This window comes from Myotis davidii, unplaced genomic scaffold (genome assembly GCF_000327345.1).
Source record: "Myotis davidii unplaced genomic scaffold, ASM32734v1 scaffold2040, whole genome shotgun sequence".
NCBI classification, from domain to species: domain Eukaryota; kingdom Metazoa; phylum Chordata; class Mammalia; order Chiroptera; family Vespertilionidae; genus Myotis; species Myotis davidii.
In genome coordinates, this window is record NW_006292920.1 from 175,534 (window position 1) to 198,951 (window position 23,418).

At 37.9% G+C, this 23,418-nt stretch overlaps 1 protein-coding gene across 4 annotated transcripts in view; it reads right to left on the bottom strand.

The window, feature by feature from the left end:
* The window catches only part of PCDH19 (protocadherin 19), a 118,236-nt gene that overhangs the window by 92,267 nt on the left and 2,551 nt on the right, over window positions 1-23,418 (bottom strand). For 2 of the 4 annotated variants that reach the window (XM_006766429.2, XM_006766428.2), the window contains exons 2-3: window positions 20,843-20,983; window positions 19,828-20,155 (exon numbers count right to left, since the gene is read on the bottom strand). In XM_006766429.2, the coding sequence (XP_006766492.1) occupies window positions 19,828-20,155; window positions 20,843-20,983 (469 nt within the window). The remainder of the gene's footprint in view (window positions 1-19,827; window positions 20,156-20,842; window positions 20,984-23,418) is intronic. The other 2 variants (XM_006766431.2, XM_006766430.2) reach the window with 1 other exon arrangement.

Below are 23,418 nucleotides of genomic sequence, written 5' to 3' on the forward strand. Positions count from 1 at the left end.
GGTTGCCCTTATGTAAATATTATGAAGAGAAGAGGCTAAGATGCATTCCTGTCTCTGAAGAATGAAAAGATGAACAGATAAAAACAATGAAATTACTCTGGCCAGAGGAATAAAGGTTGAATTTTGGTGCATTTGTGCGCCCTCTGCTGACTATTAGGCAGAACTTCACACAAAAAAAGTTGGAGCAGAAAGGGAAGAGGGAAAAAGAAGCAGAGACTGGAAGCAGGAAATAGGGAAGTAAAGAATCCTTCTCTGGGGCCTGCTGTCTATTTATTCAGAGAGAAGATGAAGAGGAGAAATTCCTTGTTTTATCTATTAAGACCAGCTGAGAAAGAAAATAAAATTGTCAATGTTGACTTGATATTACTTATTGCACAATGTGAATGTGACTAGATAAGCCTTGGATGAGCCACAGCACCATCTTACAGAGCTCATCTGTACACCACCCACCAATGTGTGTGAGCACAAAATGGACACAAAAGGCGATTAAGCAGAGACTGGGAGAATGGACTTGAGCCATAAACCATCCATCTGGAGCTGGCTGCAGGCTGCTTCTTTCTTTACTTTGAAATTGATTCAATCCATGGCTGCTTTTCTGAAGTGAATTTGTGTTTGATAGAATTTACAATAGACCCCGTGCACTACCACCATCACCCTCCTGCCTCAGACCCTTTGCACTCTTTTAACCAATGGCTGCGTGTGAGATTCAAGACCTCAGCACTCAGAAGGGATTTCTGTGATGTGGCCAAGAGTTTAATTTCAGATCCATACTTCACCAGCCACAGCATGCAATGTTTTGCCACTCACCCACCTTCTCTGATTCCACTGGTACTCTAGCCTGAGCTCCAAGGTCTTTCCCACCTCAGGGTCTTCTCACATGCTAATTGCTCCAACTGAAAACCCTTCTGCTTCACTTACTCCTATTTACCCTTAAAGTGTCAACTCAAATATGACTTCCCTAATCCCCTAGAGTCTCCGGCAGTGGTTGGCAAACTGCGGCTCGCGAGCCACAGTTTGCCGACCACTGCGCCTAGACTATGTCAGACTCCCCAATTTTTCTCTTTCATAGTAAAATGACCTTTTCTTTTATGGCACTACATTTTTATATTGGGGTTTTGTCTCCCAACTCCATAAAGGCAGGGACTATGTCAGTTTTGTTCACCCTTGTATGAACAGTATATAAAACAATACCAAGAAAACATGGGGGGGGGGAGTATAGAATGAAATAAATAATAAATGAATATATCCATATCAAATCAAGCTAAACTATTCAAAAATAGTATTTGCTAATATTGACATCATCCTTAAGAAAGTATGTTAGACCACTTCCCCCAAAGTCTCTGTCCTTTGGTTCTTATTCCTCCCAAATCACAAATATACTGTTACTTCAAGAAATGCTGGCAGCAATCTTATGCCACAGCCTGCTTTCTGCCTTAATCACCTTTAATTCTGTTTTCAACTTCCAAATCAAAACCTTGTTCCCTGCTACCACTGCAAATGATTATGCTATGTTTACTTAATTTTGCAAACCAAGAAATCAATAAAAGATTATATTGATAACATAATTTCATTGTACCCTGCAATCGGGCCATCAGCTGATATTAAACCAATTAATATTGAACTCTATGTATTCTCATTTGATCTAATAGTTACATGTGGTACTTACAAAGTGCATTATTCAGCAATAAAAATGTCCAGAATTATTTTATCTATTTCTGACCTTTCTGGTTCCAAGTAATCTTTCCCCCCCCACTTTGAAATATTACCTATAAAACCTTTTACCAAACTGTACTTTGTGTGTGGTATGGTATGTAAGGTACATGGATAAGTATTATTATTTTAAGCCCCTCTTCTTAATAATAGATGAGTAAACATGATCTATTAGCTAGTCTGCAAATGTTTAACATTGGTTAAAAAATGCCAAATTTTAATTTAGTGGAATTTCACATACCTGACTTAAAGATAGGTTAATACAAGCCACCAACAGAGGCATTTAAAGTCTTCATGTGGCATACATTTACCTTCACAAAATATAGCATAATCTGACAAAATGAAACCCCAGTAAGACCAGTGAGCGATTTGTATTCAAGCTTCTTGTGAATGCTGAAAATAGACTTTTTTCTCTGCTGCTCAGTGATAGGAAAATTCAATTTCATTTGGGGTTAATGCTTCCTTGATTTGATGTGGAGAGAATTTTGTTTCCCTCGGTTCTTTACTTCCACCAAGAGAAACTACATCCCATGGAACATTTTAGGTAGACTGTCAAGGTTACATGGCACAATGTATATGATATGTTTCTCCCCTAGTACATTGTTATCAATCACTAAATTACCTTCAGCCTGAACAAGAAGGCAAAAACAAAATGGGGGAATCTGTTTCGTGCAGGGAACTGCTTCTAAAATTACTCTGAGAGGAACTGTCCACCTGAAATGAATCATTAGATGAGCTTTGTATTTTGCACATTTCACAATGGTTAGGATGATGTAACATGGGCAATTACACACAGGCAACTAGAAACTTGTCGTCCAAAATAGCTACAGCACAGCTGAGGTTTACTCTGGGCCTGTGGTTTATAGCAAATCAACAACCTGCCCTACACACCAAAGCCACTACAAATTTAAAGAAAACCTTGAGCTGTATTTTGATGTCATTTTAATTGTATGTGCATAAATTACAGCTCAATAAGCTAGAAAAGGGAAAAATCAGCCTGTACTTAAATAAACATAAAGAGATTAGATTCCCAAATGTTAACTTTATGGGGAAAAATATCTAGTTATTTTAAAAAAACTGATACATGAGGGCTATGCACAACCTGATTAAAAAATAGTGGCACCCAGCTCCTTATTATTTTATTGGTGGCAATGAGTCACTTAGAGTGAGACCTTGTTTGCCAGGTTTCACACATTTCATTCAGGTTAAATACGATAATAGCAAATCAAGCTTTTGTTCTCCCTTCCCACTCCCAGCCAGTCTCCTGGCCTTTCACTAAAACCTTCCAAAGTATAAATTGGCCCCCAAGTAGCGAAAGTGAATTGAATCCCCTGCCCCACTCCTCTATATTCCATCCCCAAATTGAGAAAAGTGTAAAAGATCCGTAGATAAGAGACACCAGGAGCTGGTTTCGTGGGTGGAAGAAAGGAGAGTCTGGGACAGAGCACAGTGCTGGGAACGTGAGCTCAAAAGTTCCACACCATGAACTGGCTATTAAAATTCATTTGTAAGTCAGTTGCATGAAAGAAAAAAGAAAAACCAGTGGCCCTGAAACAGAGCCCAGGTCTGCGGAAGCAGCAGGTCATAGGAGAAGAAAGGCTTGGGGCAGTATTTATTAAAGTGCAGGTCACAACCTCAAGCCAGTGGTCCATGAAATTGCCATCTCCAGAGCTTCCTAGTTAATGGAGATGCCCAGCACAGAGTCAAGCAGGAGAAAGGTTGAAAAATGCCAGATTAAGGCCTGAATTGATATCCACTGACTCTGGAAAGAAAATACAAGGGGATAACATAAGAAAAGGGCTTTTTGTTTCCCACCAGCACCTCTAGCTAACTTTGATGTACTAGTATGTAGGACCTTTTCCAACTTCACAGTTGAACTAGAGATGAGTATACTAGTAAAGAATAATGAAAAATCTTGAAGGAGCCAATAATGAAAAAAATTAACTATTATCATGTAAGGGATTATTCATGTAACTAAAAGCAAAAAAAAAAGTATGGTGGGTTGGAATTTATTTGTAATAATTAAATAGGGAATTTATTGTAAAGGAACAATCAGAGATCACAATGAGATTTATGCACAGGGATATCCATTATAGTGCTATTTATAATAGGACAAAAATTTAAATAGCTTAAAAGATCAACATTAGAGATTGTTTGAGTAAAATTAATCCTATCTATGGAACAGAATACAATTTAACCACTAAAAAATCTTGCTTATAACTATATGCTAATGACATAGAAATAATTTCTTATGATATAATGTAAAGATGAAAAAAGAAACAAAATCTCTACTAAAATAATTTCAATTTTAAAACAGTAAAAATTTGGAAGTTCTTTTCATTAATTCAATAACTTTTACTGAATACCTATTTTGTTCCATGGTGGTTGTCCCTGAGTGGTGGAATTATGGATGATTTTCCAACTTCTTCAAATATTTCTGTACTTTTCCATCTTTTTCACAATAGAAATGAATTGATTTTATAATGAGTAACCAATAAATTATTTTAAAAAAGACATTAGGACTCAGCCTACTTTTCCCCCAGAAAGCAACAGGCTTCTTAATAATTATCAAGTAAAGTCAGAGAGTATACTACATTCACTCAGGACATTAACAGATGTGTCTTCAAAGGTATCAACCCATTGAGGTTCCCATTTCTTGCAGAGGAGTTTTGTAATATCTCTTTCACCCTAAGTGGATCAATCTCCCTCATGAGGGCACTGGTAAATAAGAATATCTCAGCCACAACATCTAATCAATTATTTTCTGGGGTCCTAGGCAATACCATCCAAGGAAAATGGAGGGTGGGGAGAAGTTCAAATCTTTAGGCCTATCCAGGGCCCATAAGCAAGTTCAGAATCACCTTTACTCACATCCTATATAGCAGCATGTATCAAACCCCTACTGGCTGGCAACTGCCAATAGGCTCAGAGTTCAATAAGCAAAACTCTTTGCTTTTAATCTTCTTATCGCTTTACAGAGTTTTATACTCACTTTAGTGGTGATATGAATTTGCATAGTATTACATTTTATTTTTCTCAGCTAGAACACTCTGTTTTATCACATTGCTTTTCTTTCAAATCCTGGCTTAAAATCAATTAAATATTTAATTTTCTGGAAATTCTTTTTTTTAATTTGAACAAACTCATCTTTAAGCCACACAAAGGGAAAGTGTGAATCTTAAGTAGCTTCATAATCAAGTTTCAAGCATTCTCAATATTGCTTTAAATGAGGGCTTTTACATTAAAAAACTGAGAAAAGAGGAGGCTGGAGGGAAGGTAGTGGTGTTTACCTTGATTTCCCTTAATTTTAGTCCCTTCTTTTTGTGCTCACACACATTAAAAAAAGCAACAGATATTTATTTTTATCAAATACTCCACGTAATAACATATAATTCAAATTGAAATTCATCTAGTTAAATGATATCACACATAATAAATACAGTCCTACTGAAGGCCACAGTCTCCATTTATCCAAGGGACAGACTACAGAATTAGGCCGCAGATGTTTTCTATAGCACACGAACACTTCATCTACAATCAGGATGACATTGTACAGACAACATTCTCATCTATTAGCTATGGGGTGGGAGTGAAGCATCTGTTTGTTTTTTAATTAGAATTTTCTTTACAATATCTAAATAGTTCTGATATCTACACAGAACCACTGAATAAACATTGTGCATTTAAGTACAGTATTTAGTATGTGAGAGGTATATATAGCCATCAATTAAAGTGTCCCAAAGGATGATGGTTTTTGTACTTAGGCTGTTCAAAGTTAAACCACTAGATGAGGAGGCAATCAAATAAACGTGCCTTTCTCTTTTTTTAATATATTTTATTGATTTTTTGAGAGCGAAAGGAAGGGGGGGGGAGAGAGAGAGAGAGAGAGAGAAGCACCAATGATGAGAGAGAATCATGGATCGGCTGCCTTTCTTAATAAGGATTGAAAGCAGTCCATTTTGTTTTGGGGGAGAGGGACACTACATTTAGTCAAGGCTGAATTTGAAATGTTGAGCATCTCAATGACTGCCAACTCATTCACTGCCTCTTTTTGTTGTTGTTGTTCCAAATTGTTGGAGATATTGTATACCTCAGAGCCAAAAAGTTCAAACATGAAATCAAATATTAAGAAATGTTAAAAAGGGCCTTCTTCAAATTGCCTATTTGGGCCTAGAAAGGGCACTGAAAAAATGTATTTTGCCAAATTGGCCTTTAGAGAAAGCTATATCATTTTTATTATATTAAAAATCTGTACAGATTACAGTCAAATGTTGCTATTTTAAAGTTTCTCATTCTAAAAATAAAATATGTGGACCAGATGCCTAACACTGGCGAGACAAATCTACTTTTACAAGGGTATACATATGGGCAAGAGGAGTGAAGAAGGAAAAACATGTTTCATAGCATTATTTCTAACACTTAAAAGGTAAACTGTAAAGAAAAGGATTATTTTTAAATGCAAATCTTCATACCTGTTATCATCTGAGTGAGAGCACCAAAAAAGGAAAATGAGAAGAAAAATTTAGAAGGTATAATCTGATTGAAAAATGAAAATAAATAATAATTTATAATACTGCCTATGACACATCTTTGGCCATTAATATGGACTATGTAGTATAATAGTTAACTTCTTTAAATAATTATTTTTCTTATATCAAAAATAATACATGTTTAATGTAGAAAATTTGGAAAATTAGAAAGTATATTAAAAAGTAAAAATCACCTGATTTCCTGAGACCTGAGATAATTATTAATTCTTAGGTAGTTTTCCTTCCAGTGTTCTTGTCTATGCATATATATTTTTAAACAATTGGAATCAACCTACACATGCCGTTTTGTCTACTGAATTTTTCAATTAATGTATGCTATACCATGAGTGTACATCATTAAATATTCCTCAAAATATTATTTTAATGGCTTCATGGTAGTCTAGCAATATGTGCAACATAAAAATTGTCATTCATATACCAATGATATTTCGGATATTTCCAATATTTTATTTCTATAAATTATGCTGAGATTAACACCCTTGGACATGAATTTCTAAGCAGATCTAAAATTATTTCGTTAGAATAACTTCCAGAGGAAGAAATGCTAGATATTTTAGGGTTTTTAATGTATACTTACAAATTACCTCCAAGAAATATTATATCAATTTCAATTCTATCAATTATACTCCATGTAACAGTGTATAATAATCACACCCTTATTAATGTTTAGTTTATTTTCTAAAACTTTCCTAAATTGATGTTAAAAAATGACAACTTGCATATAAAATTGTTGTCTGTGGTTTCCCTGAGGTAATGGATTGGTGAGAAGAGAGTTGTGGAGACTTCTATTTTATACACTCCTGTATTACTTGAATTTTTAATAAGAATATATAGTGCTTATAATTAAAAGTTAATGTCATTCCACTCCTATTATTCAATTACTAAGATTATAATACTTTCATATCTACTGGTCATTTGTAAAGCTTCTTTACGAATTATCAATTTGTGACCATTTCATTATTTTTATATTGTGGTTATTTGTCTTATTTATTTAATTGTAAGAACTCTTTCTATATTAAGGGGGTTGCTTAAATGTCTCCTTATCCAAGAAGTCTGGAGAATCCTCATTCCCAGGAGAACATATATCCTTATCCACCTAACATATATTTATTTGCTTGTTGTTTGTGCCCATAAAAATATGAACTCAATGGATCCAGGAATTTTTTTAATTCATTGTTGTAGCCCCAGCACCTTAAATCCTGACCAGCACATAGTAATAAGCATCCTATAATTATATTTAAAATTAATAAATATAGGTTCTTTGTCTGCTATCGTTTATTTTTTTACTTAGTTTAGGATATTTTTGGACAGACTTTTTAAGTTTGACATAGTCAAAGCTGCTGGTTATTTTTTTGCACTCATTTCTGTTTCTTTTATACTTCTAAAGTTTTATTCAATTTCAAGATTAGATGAATTTTATGTTTTTATTTAATAATTTTATTATTTGAGTTTTCATCTTAAAGTTTTAGCTCTTAATCCATGTTGAATTTATATTCTCATATAATGGAAAATAAAAAACTACTTTTTCCAATTGTTAATCAATTACATGGCATCACTTAGTGAATAATCCTTACTTTAGCCATTTATTTTATTTTTGTTTTTTTTTTAAATGTTTTTATTGTTTTCAGAGAGAGGAAGCAAGAGGGAGAGAGAGATAGAAACATCTATGATGAGAGAGAATCATTGATAGGCTGCGTCCTACATGACTACTACTGGGAATCGAGCCCACAACCCAGGCATGTGCCCTGACTGGGAATCAAACCGAAATCTCCTGGTTCAGGGGTCAATGCTCAACCACTGAGCCACACCAGCAGGGCTGATTTTGTTTTTTAAAATATGTTTAACCTCTTGTCTCTTCAGTGACAATATAAGCTACGGAGGTAGGTACTGCTTATACTTTCTCTATATTCCTCAGACCTGAGTAAGGGTTGGTCAATAAATACTTAACTACAAATATTTAGTGGAGAGGTGAATGGATGAATATTATCAAGCCAACATATTTTTCCTTGAAAAGAGACCCACTACTAAACAATAAGTCCATTCACTAAAGTCTAGAGGCAAAGAATCATAGAGAACTAGGCTCTACCTAGAATAAATTAATACCCCTTTAAGTGCACAGAACCATAACCACTGTAGAAACTCATCAGTAACAAAACATAATTAATAACTCCCAACACTCTACAAAAAATAATTACACAGAATTAGCCCTACCTATAAGGAAAAATACTCTTTATGGGTCTTAAGAGTAAAACAGAACTTCCCAAGGGCTCCCCAACTGACCTCCCTTCCCCTGAAAGAACAGTTTACTTCCTGAAAGAAATAGATTGCTTGTTATATAGACAGTGCCCCAAATCCTACTAAATGCAATCCGTCAGCCTCCAATATGCATTGAGTTTAATAATCCTGGAATCAAATCTATGTTAAAAGAAAATCTACCTTATTTTGGCTCTCAAGCAAAACCCCAAGTGCCCCATATATATCGATTCTGTAGGGCTCACTTAGCCTCCTATGGCTTGAAATTAAAAATAACATGCACACACAAAAAATACATTTTTATTCAATTCTGACTTTTCGCTGATTGTCTATAGCAAACAGAAAAATGAGCAAGGCTATTGTAAACTGCCTCTCATGCCAACAAATGCCACTAAGAGGATGACAATCAGTGAAATATATCTTTAAGCACAAATAGTAGCTAAAATATTTATCTCTGTTGCAAGGTATTAAAATGAGAAAACTTTCAAAGTGGAAGCTTCAAGCAATTGCATTAGAAGTTGCATAATTTGGTTAGACTGACCTTAGAATAGAATAAAAAGCTGCTTATTTCCATAATGTTGGCCTTCAACAGTATGAAAGGTTAGATAATTTATCATGATATACAAAATACTTCTCAAGAATATCTAACTTAAAAAGGAGATCTCGGTGACTTCCAGCTCTGTGAATTTTAAGGTCATGTGACTATCAACACAATTTATATTTAAGTGAATTTGTGTTCTTCTGAAAGGTCTGGTCTGCCAGACAAGGAGAGTGTATCTCCTACTCATCTCTAGAACAAGTACAGAATAACTGAGGCAAAGTTAGTATAGTCATTGCTGCTTTTATAAAAAAAAAACTCACGTTAGACATGGAGACCTATTTGAATGGGGAGGCTACTGAGCTTTGATTACACACTCAAAACTCACACTAGACACAGGATATGTCACTCTCATTTAAAAGTTATTGTGTCACCTATCTTAACTAAGTTCCTTACCCTTAATACCTACAGAGCACACTGTCATTACATGGACTCAAAACTTAATGCTGTATAAAGACCTTCAAACCAATGCTGCAAAATTCACAAATTTACACTCAGAGTTGCAAGAGAACTTGGAAATCCCCTGACCAAATCTCCTCAAATAAATGTTGCAGAATTAGTATAATTTAGCATGTGTTACATTTGTTTTTAGAATCCTTGATGTCCTGAAATCTGATTTCCTTAATAATGATAGCTTTTAATAATCTAAAGCTCCTTTTTTATGAGGTTTCTAATTTTTTTTGCTAGTGACCTCTTCCCTTATTCCAGAATTACAGGCTTCTAGATTGCTATCTTTGGGGAAACAATGACTCTGGGTCACTCACACATTAGAGATAACTGTCTTGATGGAGCTTGTTAGGGTCAAAGTGTGAGGAGAGCAAGGTCACAAGTATTTTTTTTTTATCCCATGAACCACCAAATCTGACAGCATTCGCAGCCACAAACCTTTGCAGTTCCAGTTTTTCTCCACCTTCCATGATCTCTTCTTGAGGTGCCAGATGATCAGATGTGCAATGACCAAGCCCTCTGATGCCATTTCAGTAATTCCCAGTGCCATAGTATTTATGGCTTACCAGTTTTATAAGATTTTGCTCTTTGAGGCTACTATACAATGTATAGTTTGTGCAAAGGCAGTTTAGTTTTCTTTCCACTGCAGGTATTACTTTATTGTATTTCTTACTGCAACAATGCACACACCTTTTTCCATTTCTAAAGAATTACCAGTAGAGGTAAAATTAGAAAGAGTGACCTAGAGGTGTAAGGGGACACACATCCCATTAGCAAGCTCACAGGCCACACAGAAAATTGGTGTTTAATATGTACCATTTGAGATTTTTTTCTAAAGAGCCACAACTACCATAAATTGTTTAGCAATTAAAAAATCAGGCAAAACCCCACTACGAAAAAGCCATTATTTAATACTAATGCCATCATGTTCTCTCCCCTATGCTCTTAGGAACAAACATTGCCATTAGCGCACTCCATCACTCAAAAGTCCATACTTGAGAAAATGGAAATGAACTAATTAAAGAAATGACCAGTACAGCAAGATCATAGTCAATGCCAGTTTTCTGAGTGCAGCACAGAGGAGGAAATCAGTCTTCCAACAAGCCATTCACCATTACCTATGGCCAGATGCCTCTGCTTGTCCCTGCATTTCCAGAGCCCTGTCTCCCTCAAACATGTCAAGTTTTACATATGCATACTAGATTACAGACATCTTTCATTGTAAAAATAAGAGAGAGAGAGAGAGAGAGAGAGAGAGAGAGAGAGAGAGAGAGAGAAAGAGAGATGCTTAAAGGTTAAGCCCATCACTCTAAATGCAGTCTAATCTAGTCTCCCTACTCATGCATCTCACTTAGAAAAGACATGGTTTATAGCAGAGTACCTGTACATATAGGCAACCCAAACCAGCTTTCTTCAAGCCAAGTGAATTAAAGAGGAAGAGAAAGGCTTGAAATAAAATTATGCTCAAAAGAGACAAAAGAGAAACTAAGCCTCAGAAAAAAAAATATGTCCAATAAATTAAAATTACCTATAAGTTTTTCTGAAGCTGAATTTTATGCACAAAAAATAATTATTTGGCTGCCCGCTACTCAACTAAAAATAGTCCCCATGAGATCTGTCCCTGAACTTTATCAAATTGAGGCGCCTTAGCCTCACATTTAGGGAGATCACTCCCTGCTGTGAATAGGGCCCAGCCGCGGGCAAACTAGGGTCCATGGCCGGATCCGGCCCCGTTTGAAATGAATAAAACTAAAAGAAAAAAGACCGTACCCTTTTATGCAATGATGTTTACTTTGAATTTATATTAGTTCACACAAACACTCCATCCATGCTTTTGTTCCGGCCCTCTGGTCCAGTTTAAGAACCCATTGTGGCCCTCAAGTCAAAAAGTTTGCCCACCCCTGGAATAGGCTTAAAAGTTTTTCCTTATAGAGACAACCAGCTGGGTGTCAAAGTTGGGGAGGGGGGTTCTGAAGACCTAAGCTCACAGACTGTGTAGCATAAGGCCAGCCCCTGAAGACTTCATCACCACAGAGGCAGAGGCAGAATAAGTGGTAAGAGATGCAAAGAATGTCTTCTCCCTCTCTCTCTCTCTCTCTCTCTCTCTTTCTCTCTCTCTCTCTCTCACACACACACACACACACACACACACACACACACACACACACACATACACACACACCTAAAGGGAGAATCTGCCCCTTAGATTGACTTTATCTTCCTGCCAACTTACACAGGGAATTCATTTTATTCAGAAGAGTAAACTACACACTCTGAGAAGAAGTGCCCTTCATGCTCTGGAAATCAGATTTAGGAGTGAAAATAATCCAGGAAGCAGAGACTGCCAAGGCCAGTGCTGGTGGTAGTGAGTGAGAGCATCTTGTCACAGAACAGTGGACATATGGGCCCCTGTGGGAGAAGCTTAAAACTGGCCACCCAGGCATCCAGAGACTTAATGGAGCATCCGAAGACGATGCACATCAAGGCAAATGCTTAAGCATCCCACATGAAGAAACCCTGGTGCTAGTCCATGAACACAGTTCAAGGAGAATGCTAGCTTCACACTAAGCTCCTTGTCTACTTCAATTTCAAATGGTCTGCTCAAAACTCAAGACAACTGCTCTTAACACCTGTATGTCTGTCAATCTGTCAAACTCTCACTCTGATTTTTTTCCTTTGAAAAGTAATTTTCTTCCTCCCCAAATGCTGAATTTAAAGGAAGTCTAAAAGAGCTCTTTCATTTTCAAAAGTAATTCCCAGGATCTACTCAATTCAGGAAGCCCTTATTGATTTGGGGGTTTTCAAGTGGGAGCTATCTCTTTCAGATGCGTGTGCAACAGGCTCAGACAAAAAAACACCCAAACATTCCTGTTGTGATTCTGTTTTTCCAGCCACAGACATACAAAATGTGAAGGAGAAGAATAAGATGGGAGTAGGGTAGCTGTAACCTTCTATTTAATTTTTTAAAATCTGGAACAAATATGAAATGTCTTACATTTGGGAGATATGTATCTGTTTTCTCTGGACTCTGTGTATTTTAAATATTACATAATTAAATGTTTTTCTAATTAAGTGAGATTCAAAAAGGAAAGCTAAATAGTGAGAATCCAGGGTATAGTGAATTAGCCCACCTTCCAAAGGTTTTGTAAATCTTGCCAAGTGAGAAATCTCACTTTAAGCAAACAAGGTATGTGAAAATCCAGACTTACTTATAATGGAAATTAGTCAGGAGTTGATTATCCCCATTACACAAGGGCTCTTTCTTTTGCAAAAGAATCCACCACAGGGTTCCTATAAATATGGATTGCCACCAATATGGTTAACATGGGGGGTCTACTTTATAAAACAAACACTCAATTGCTGCACAGCTTTTCAGGAACACACTACGATTCAAGGGTTCAATGTCCTCCTGCGGAACCCAATTTCTGTTATGTGACAGAAAACACTTTAAAGTTTCACCCGAGGAACATCTGTCAAGCAAAATGGAGTCCAGTTGTGTGCCTGGGTGAGTCATTTGCCTTTTTCTGTAATTCCATTTTCATGCTTATAAAGTGGGAATACTGGTCCGTTCTGATACCTTTTCCAGGAGTGCTATGAAGCGGTGTGGTCCTAGCCAATATTTTTAAGCAAAATGCTGAATAACAACAAATGAGGTTTCCAAATGGGAGCCCAAGTTCCTGGACCTGGCAAAGCTGTTCTTCACACAGCTTCACTACTTTTCTCACCATTCCGTGGGGGGAACCTAGAGAGGCACTTGCAGCCTGGCTACACCCACTGGAAACAGAGTGACCCCCATCATACAGCCCACACAAAAACCACTCGTAACTACAACAGCCAAAGAGGAAATGTAACTTGAAGAGCATTTCCCTCTACAAACAACTGATCCTCTGGGACTTGCGCTTCAAGCCTCTCAATTGTTCGAAGTAAATGAGGCTCACATTAAAGGCCAGCCAGTCACACAGCGAGAAATCAAGCTCCTCTCAGTGGGGGGAAATGGCCGCTCCAGAGCCAGCCTCCTGCCTCTCACACACAGGTCTCTTGTACAAATGACTTCATTTACCCACATCTGAGACACTTGATCCCTGCCAAGCTTGGCCTTCCCTAAGCCCTGGAAACTGAGATACACATGCAGAGGGTTCAACATCTGAAACTCCAGGAAGATGTCTCAGATCTACTGCAGTGCCATAATTGAACGATTCCAGCTTTGCCAAGAGGTGACTTCATACTTTTTAGCCCCCTAATTCCTAACAAGTAGTACCCCAACCCGTTAGCTTCAGCCTCTGCACACAGTATACTAAAGTCACAGCAAAGACTAGGGCAAGGTTAGGGAGGCAAAAGTCTGTGGGTCCTCTCACCTTATAAGTCTGACTGACAATCAGAGAAAAACCAGGTGCAGCCCCAGGGACCCAAAACAAGTGGTCCTCTGATAAGAGGAATTCCAAAGCCTCAGAGCCCTCTATGAAAAATGTCCTACCCCCAGTCCCCTAAGGAGAGAAATCTCAGGATCATTAGCAAGCCTCTGGCTGAGCTCAACTTTAGTGAAGGCGTATGGGGAGAGAGATGATCTCTAAGGTAACCAGTTAATTGCCAATAAGGAATGGTAATAATAAATTAGCAAATACTAATGTAAACTAACTGAGTTCTGTGGCAGTTGCATGGAGACGACAGAAGAACAGTTTATTCTGGAACACATCTTGCAAGCGGATTCCCACTGGGAAACACACTACCTGGGCTAGATTTCAAACTGGCTAATAAGGTACAATATAGGCAATGGGTGGCCCTAGAATGTCTTAGTAGAAGTAGAGCTATCAATTTTTAAAATTAAATGTATTGGGGTAACACTTGTTAGTAACATTATATAAATTTCAGATGTACAACTTTACAATACAAAATCTCTATATTCCATTGTGTGCTCACCACCCAAAGTGTAAAAGAAAATTGGACTAAGCAGTTTTGAAAAGATGTTTTCCATTGCTTCTTTCTGCAGCCTGGGGCTTACTTTTGACCTTTAGGGATAAAACTTAGATGGTTCCAAAACCCTGTCAAAAAAGAGAAAGTAAAGTAAAAAATACTCACTGAAGTGTTTGTTGGTTCTAATAGGAAGTAGTGCTTTGTGCTATTTTTTTTTTGCTATCCAAGCCAGCCTCAACATACCCATTCATTTTCTAGTGATTTCTGAATCTGTCATCTTACAGGTTTGTGGCTGCTTTTCTAGTTTCTTAGTCTGGAGTTTCCCTCAAATCACTGCAAATCCCTAACTTTAAAACTCTGTTTTAGGGACCAAGACAAACTGAGCTATATTTTTCTTCTTAGTTTCTTCAAAGCCTAATTGGTGCTTTAGTTTCATTACTTGCACTAAGATAACATGCATTGAGACTTTCGGTAGGATAATTGGAAGCATTCAATTTAGTCTGTCACATATATCCTTGTGCTGCAAACTCTCCCACTGCTACTACACTGCTATTTATGAAACTGTTTGGTGAGTGACCATACCAGAGCATGCATATACCCTAAGAAAGTGTCATATCAAAGATGCTGCTGTTTGCTAGCAAATGGTAGAAAAACAGAAAGAGAGAACTCAAGATTCAGTTTGAAACCAAAATTTAAATCCCTATACACCTATGATTAGAATTCTGGAATCTCTTGTCCACTATCACTCTCTTTGTGCTATCAATTTAGGAATATTTAACATTAGAAAACTAAAATTTAAAATGCCTCATCAAAGAGACTGGGTGTTTGAGTCATTTCACCCCTTATGAAGGCAGGAAAAGTTCCCACCCAGTCTCCATTACCAGTGGAAGAAATCAATTGCACTTTTTTCCCTCCAGAAATGACCACAGCCTGGGTGACAAAAAAGGGAAATGCTGGAATGCTGAAATACAAGGAAGTTACACTTTCCAGTATCCAGAGGGGCCCAGTAGACACACTTCCGTCCCATAGATTGAAATAAAAGTCGTTTGCCTTACTACGAAGCCTCTAAAAAATTTGAATATTTTTAGAAAAATCTTAGCAAACTGACAAACCTACATTCTTCTCCATTCTTTTTTTAAACCTTCCTTTCCCTCTCTTCACCCTCCACACCACATACACACACACACACACACACACATTCAATTACACATATACTCAATCTATGGACCAAATAAACCAGAATGCCAATGAATGAATCCTCACCTTTCAATGTAAAATATTTAAAAGATACCTGAACATCACTAATTCTACAAAACTTCTGTCAACAGCAAAGACATCCTCCACTTTTCCTCCTCAAATCTGTGTACAAAACCACAAAATCCATATAACGTATTTCCTCACCATCATCAGGGGACTGAAAAATAATGATATACAATCTGGGCAAGATTATCTCTGTAATACTAAAGGTTAACCTTCAGTTTTCCAGATTAATGCTCTATTCCCTATACCTTACCTATCTAACCGCATTTAAAGTCACATTGTTGATTTCTAGAGCCAATAGTGCTCAGATGTGTCCACATTTGCATACTAATGCAAAAGATACACCCAAATCAGCACCAAAATTTGAGAGCTCAACCGTAAATCCACATATAAATTATGGCAGGTTTAGCATGGAAGGAGGAGAGTGGGAATACTAAGGAGCCTACAAAGTAGAAACACTTGTATTGCTTGCAGCAAAATATAGTGGCTGTTCTTAGATCCCCAACTAGACTAAGAACTTTGTAAGGGAAGCATTTACATCTTATATTTATTTGGGATCCTCATGGTACCTGCCACACAACTGAGCACACAGTAGATACTCAAACAATGCTAATCAATTTGCTCTAATACCAAGGTTATAAACTTCAAAGTGTGATGGAGTCCTGTGAGGGAAATTCTGACACGTCTAAAATGGTATTGCTAGTAAGCCCTGAAACTGTACTGCAGCTAATGAAGGGAACAGAATGGGTTTATTACAAGGTAGATCCGCAGAGGAACCTAATGTATATTGATCTTTGGTCCCAATATGGAGAGTAAGAATGTAATATATGTTCAGGAAAGAGATGTTATCCTGAATTGAAATGATTTGTTTATTTGTCTGGTCTCCTGGTAAGCTCCCTGGGGTCAAAGATCAAGTGTTTTATTTTTAAATCCTAGGTAAGTAGTACAGTGCCTGGCACATGATAAGTATATGCAATAAATGCTACTAAGTTGAATAAACAAAAAGAATGGTTTAATTAAATAATAATGGTTTAATGAAAAAATAAGTGGCATAAGATCTAACACGGAGATTTCCATAGAATCTTATACATATCACATTGTAGTACTTATCATTCTGGGCTGTAATTACTTAATAAATATTTGTTTCTTAAATAAATTAATTAATGAATGAAGAAAATCTAGGAAATACATCAGTGTATTACTATCCTAGGAAAGGCGAATATCCCATTTTAACCAATAGTAGCATTTATCACTCCATACAAATCACCTATTTGTTTGCTCATCTCCCCCATTTGAACGTGCATCCCTTAATATCAGAGACCATCTTTTTTTATTTCTCAAACACTAGACCCTAGAGCAGACCCTTAAAAAGAGTACACACTCAAAAAATATTAGTTGAATGTATAAATCAAACATTCCTACTCTTCTGTAGAGTTCACTGTACCTCAAGTATTCTACCTAATCCACATTGAGGGGCCTCTAGTATGAGAAGAAAAAGAGAAGTGTCATTTTCCTTATGTGGGACTTTGTGACATATGCAGGTTAAATTGCCTGATTCATGCATGACTGTATGTGGGTCTATTCCCTTTCAGAATGGGTTTGTCAGTTGAACTCTCCAGAACCATATGTTAGAAATATACACTTAACCCCCCTGTGTCTAGTACACACTGTCTTGGCCCTGACTAGCCCTAGACACTAGATCTGTGGATTTTGTTAAATAAGGAGAACATCTGGCTTTGTAGTCAGGGTTAGGATCATAATTCAGAATTTCAATGGCTTTTCTAAATAATTGAAGCAATACTTTGCTTAATTCTGCCATAGGAGAATTTCAGAAAGAACACCAAGATCTTAGGTAAACCATGCAGACATTGTCATATGTCTCCTGCCCCTTCCAAGTATCTCATAGATATCTAGGCTCACACTCCTCTAGAGCCTTGAATTGATTGCATAAGTCAGTGGTCAGCAAACTCATTAGTCAACAAAGCCAAATATCAACAGTACAACGATTGAAATTTCTTTTGAGAGCCAAATTTTTTAAACTTAAATTATATAGGTAGTTACATTGTTATTAACTTAATTGAGGTACTCCTAAGGCTTAGGAAGAGCCACACTCAAGGGGTCAAAGAGCTGCATGTGGCTCACGAGCCACAGTTTGCCAGCCACCGGCATAAGTAATCACCAAGCCCTCAGGATTCAATCATTTTGTCCGTCTCCACAAGCAGTAGCAGTTAGCACTTGAACCCACAACCTTTTACCTCTATTGCTTATATAGCCAATATTAATGCTCTAACCACTTTGTAGGTCTTACCTATATAGAACCAGCCTAAATTCCTCTTTGGTTACAAGTGCCTAGGGAGTCACACTTAGTTGTACAGACTATTGCAACAGTGATTTTCCAATTATTGTCCTATTCAAAAGACACCTATGTATCAGATCCTTTACATTGCGCAATATCATATTTTCCTTGGACCAACCTTGTGTGGCAGATGTGCCCATTCTATAGATGAAGAAACAGGGACTCAGAGGGATTCCATAGCAAGAGGTCTCCCCCAGATTCAAAATCATGGTCTATCTTATTCCACTCACAGCACTATCTCTCCCTCTCTATTGCTGAACACTTGGTGGTCCACAAGTAGTCCTCTAAAAAAGTCCATGGTCAAGTCCCTAGTACTATTCACTGACATTCACAATTGTAAATGAGCCTACCTAGCATAATACTGGATTTTCAATAATCCTTATTTATAGATTTATAGATTGAAAGTATTGTTTTTCTTGCTATCAGAATATCATCAGTTTCTTATTAAAAACAGTTATTTGGTCCCATTAATTCTGAGAAGAATTATTTTTCAGGAACCAAGAGAAGAAATTGATGCAAGTGGTCCTAAAACACTTTGCCTTTTGAAATTGATACAAATACTATGAGGCCATTTTATATGCATCATAACCTAGGTATGTCAGGCTGAATTATTTCTGAGGCAGGAAGGTGTCACTGAAACAGCATTCACCAGAGCTATAGAGCTCTGTGATCTAGTTCTCTCTCTCTCTCTCTCTCTCTCTCCTGCTGCTCTGTGAGTCTGAACAAATTCCATAGCATCACTGGATCTCCATTTCATCACCTACTGAAGGGCAATGTATCAAGATACCTGATTGCGAGAATCAAAGGAGACAGTGGTTGAAAAGGTGCTTCATTAAATGTGGAAGTACTCTCTAAGTATGCAGTATTCCAAATATGCAGTATGGTCTTGCATTAGTGGCCTGGAAGAGGGCATATACCTCCCAGTGCATCAAATTTTCAGAGAGGGACTTAAGCAATTCATGGAAAAATAAAATCAACTTTAGAACTGTATTTATAGTTTTTCATCCAGCCACACACCCACTATCATCCACATTTTCAGCCTACTACCCTGAGATATTTCCATAGATGGCAAACATTGGACCATATAGTGTTTTTTAAATAATGCTTCCATTTTAAAACATTCATTCTCAGTAAGGATAAACAGCTAATCCAAATTCATAGTTAATTCCTGAAATTTTCATTATTAGTGACAGTTTCAAGCTCCTCATTTGTCAAACATCACCATAAGACCTACCAAGAAATGACAAAGTGGCCTTTTAAATTTTTTTGCTAGCCTTCTTTTTACCAACCCATCCATATTTTTGGCAAAGCAAGCATGTGACCAAAGAAAAATAAAAATGGGGCTTTAGGAGGCTGAGTCACTCTCACCCTGGGAAATTGGGCTGAGCATTCCAGTGTTAATCCATCTTTAACACTACTTGTTGACTCTTTCTCTGCCACTTTAACTAGCTGGCAAGCATGCCTTATTTGAAACAGGTGGAGCAAACTCATATTATGCCAGAATACCAAACAGGGATTTCAAAGGTGCAGCCCCCTTGAGCTCCCACTCCTAAAACCCACCCCTACAAAGGCCCAATATATTGAGTTACCCTTTGCCCCAAGAAGCACTGGTAGCAGACCTTGATTATGGAAATGGGCTTAGGCAGAAAAGTTCTTTCTACTCCTGCCAGCGAAGGTGCCAGTGTAGGGGCCTACAGGAAAAGCTTTGGGTAAACCTCACAGTGCCATTTAGATGCACTCACCTCAGGCAGAGGCACACCATTGATGATCAGGTCTGGCTGCTGGGGGCCCTGGCTGTTGAAAGAGTGATGATAGATGTGGTTGGCACTGGTATTGCGGGTATTCTGGTTCTCCACATTCAGGAAAGTGCTCTCAGAGCGGCGGCAGCCCAGGGGCAGTGTCTGCTGGTGGTAGTCGAAATAGTTGAGGGACGAGGTCAGGGAGGAGCAACTGACAACGTTCATCTTGTCTGTCTCCTCCACATCCCGGGGTACCAGGCGAATGTCATTCTTACTGATTTTTTTCTTCTTGCTTGATTTCTTTTGATGCCCATAGGAGTACTCAGCGATTCTATGTGACAGAAAAGGCAGGATGTATCGCTAACGCCCTCCCAAACCATGCATTGATTAATAAACATTAAGCACCCCAGAAGTTGCACCCCACCTCTGCTCCAGCTTCTTATTCGGGTGCATTACATCATCGGGTTTCTCCCTGTGCTCTTTACATTGGAAAACAAGCTGAGGGCCATAAATTTTTCTTATTAAACTTAATAACTGCCCACTTCCCCCTCCCCCCAACAAAAGTTTCTGTACTTTGGATTTGGAATTTTTTCACTGAGAGTGGCCATTTAGCAAGGATGGGGGGATGGGAAAGTCGAACCTATGGGAGAGAAAGCATGAAAATGCTCAAATCTGGAGCTTCCCTGGAACCCAAAGTAATTCCTGGGTGAAAGAAGAAGCAAGTTTTAATTAAACTGAAGAAGAGGTAGAAGGAAATAAAAAATAACCCTCTTTCCAGTTCCTCCAGACATTTTCCATGTGGCCAAGACCCTCAATCAGGTTCCTCTATGATTGACCTGATGAGTTTTGGACTGGGGTAGGAGAACAGACCCTGTGTTAACACATTCCTGGCTCCTCTCTTCCACACCCTCCTTCCCTCTGCCATAGCCCTGCTCCCTTCCACTCCCCTCCCCACCCCACCTCTCCGGCAGAAATCTGATAGCCAAACCCATTTGAATGAGGGGAAATGCCTCTTTACCTCTTTCCCCTTAGGCTCACTTTCTCCTCAGCCTTTTTGTCTTGCTCCTCGCTAATGGGAGAAACCGAGATGCAATGCTGACACTTGCTGTTTTGTCCTTTTATAAAACAGCCCAGGAGACAAGTGATGGTTAAACAATTACTGCAAAGGAATTTAAAGGTTAGTGCATTCAGCATCCTTCTCCATTCAGGTGTACCTACAAGCAGCTGTGCTGCAACTGGAACATAAAGAGCTCAATTTAATTAACACTGACACAGACCCAGCAACGTGCACCAAAGACACCAAGCATTAAGACTTTTCAAAAGAAATACATTAAAATGCAGTGAAATTATCAAAGTCATTTATTATTTTGCACACAATGATTCAACCTATTGCTGGAAATTCAATTTCTGGGCAATAATCAGCAAAACAATAAGGTTAATAAATAATACAGGTTGAACTTTACAAGGGAAAGACGGTGTCTGTATTTTCACTGGACAAAGCTAATTGTCTGGATACAAAAAGAGCCCAATTCAAGTAGCAATTGCAGATCATTTCACAAGTGTCATAAACGAGTGCATTTGAGGAGGAGGCTCTGCAGATGCTGAGAACAAGAAACCTCTGCCTAGTACATGGAAAGACAAGCTCTTCAACTTTTGTTTTCTAAAAAGTCTGAGCACACAGGGAGATGACATATCTCCAGAGGCAAATTCTTGCCTGTCCCTGTGATCTTTCAAGAGCTGAGCAGTTGTGTTCCCCTCACCCTTTGGCTCAATGTTCAGGCTGGCTTGCAGTGATGGCAAGCTGATGCTACTGGAGCTTGGGAGCAGATAAAATCCCCAAGACCCCAGGGTGAGGGTTGATTTTCTTTTCTAATCTGTTCACAGTATCAATGGTAAGTTCTAATCATTTTGTTTACCCATGATAGGTACATAAGTTTGGCAATGCACTGTCCAATTATTCAGCTGAGGCATTCATTGGGCAGCCTTGCCTATATTGACCAATTATTTAATTAAACTGTACTTCATTAATCCCAAACCATCACAGGAAACAGAGCTCTTTACAAAATTCACATGTGGGTGAAGTTGGAGAGCACTGAGACTTTTTCAATTCAAATGCTCTCCTCCCTGTTTAATGATCTTCCTGGCAACCTCTAGGAAAGAACTCTCACTTCTAGTCATACGTCACCAAGAGGTGGCAAAGCCTTCAATATCTTTATCACAAGCTGATTTCTTTTTCATCAAGGAAAGGGTCTTATGCATTTACTTTATGCTCAGGAAATGACTTAAAAAAGAGCCTCCTCTATCATTATTTCTATATTAATAACATTTTCTATACCCTGTATTTTTCTCCTATAAAAATCACCACTGACCCTTGCAGGTTTCAAAGGTAGAAGAGCAATATTAATTTCCATGTCTCCCATCTGAAATGACGGAGCTGAAGAAAAGAAAAGTCACGGCCATTTCAGTAGTAACAGGATTAAAGCATTTATGAGGCATTGCAGCTGCTCTTTTGTGGCACCTGATTGATATTCATGTGTGGTTAGCATTTGTCTACTAACTTGTGTAACACAGAGAATAGTAAAAGGGAAACAATAATTGCATGGCTGTTACATATTCAGGGGACTCTAATTCACAGAAGTGTGCATTTCAGATCATGTAAAATACAAATTGGACCTATTTTGACTGATTAACATGCAAGCACAGATGGCACAAAAGGCACACTGGGTGTGTAGGTGTGTTGAAAGCACACATACACCTTGGTTAGAAATAGCAGTATCATTCATTTTCAGAAAAGTAAACAAACTATTTTTTTCAACCGTTTCGATAAGACACTGCTGGAAAAAAATTACATGTATTATCCTAAATTGGATTCTATAAATACTTAAATTTGTTCTACCCAATTTTAAGGAAGGTCTTCAGCGAGGCACTCTAATGTGCTTATCACAAAATCTTTTTTAAAAAAAACTGTATGTGTTATTCCAATTTCCACATTTCTCTTCTCTCTCTCTCTCTCTCTCTCACACACACACACACACACACACACACACACACACATCCTGATCACACTTCAAAGGAGGCTGCAACATAATAGTCCATAGTGACATCCACTGGTAGGAAGCAGATCTTAATACAACAACCAGTCCACATTAGAGGAAAGCACCATCAACTCCAGAAGTTTGCTATTTTTTACAAAAACATCTGGGTGCAAAGTCCTGTCCCTCATTGGGATGTTTGGTCTGTACCCCACCAACCAACCAGATATTTGAAAACATACACATGACTACTAGACTTTCATTTTACATAACCAGATGTTTGGGGACTGAATACAAAACAAGCCAAGAAAACACTAAAAAACACTAATCACTTGCTTCCCCACCCATTCCTGTTGTCTCTTCTCCCCAACTCTCCATTTCCTACCTCAGATTTCCACTCACAGGCTTTCTTAACACTTTATCTCTACAAAGTGACAGGGCAGCTATCAGCACTCCCCCTCCTTTCAGTACCTGTCCCCAAAAACGCTGTGCCCCTGAAATAAAGTTATAGTACTTGGTGGTTCTGCTGAAAATCAGTCTCTCTCTCTCTCTCTCTCTCTCT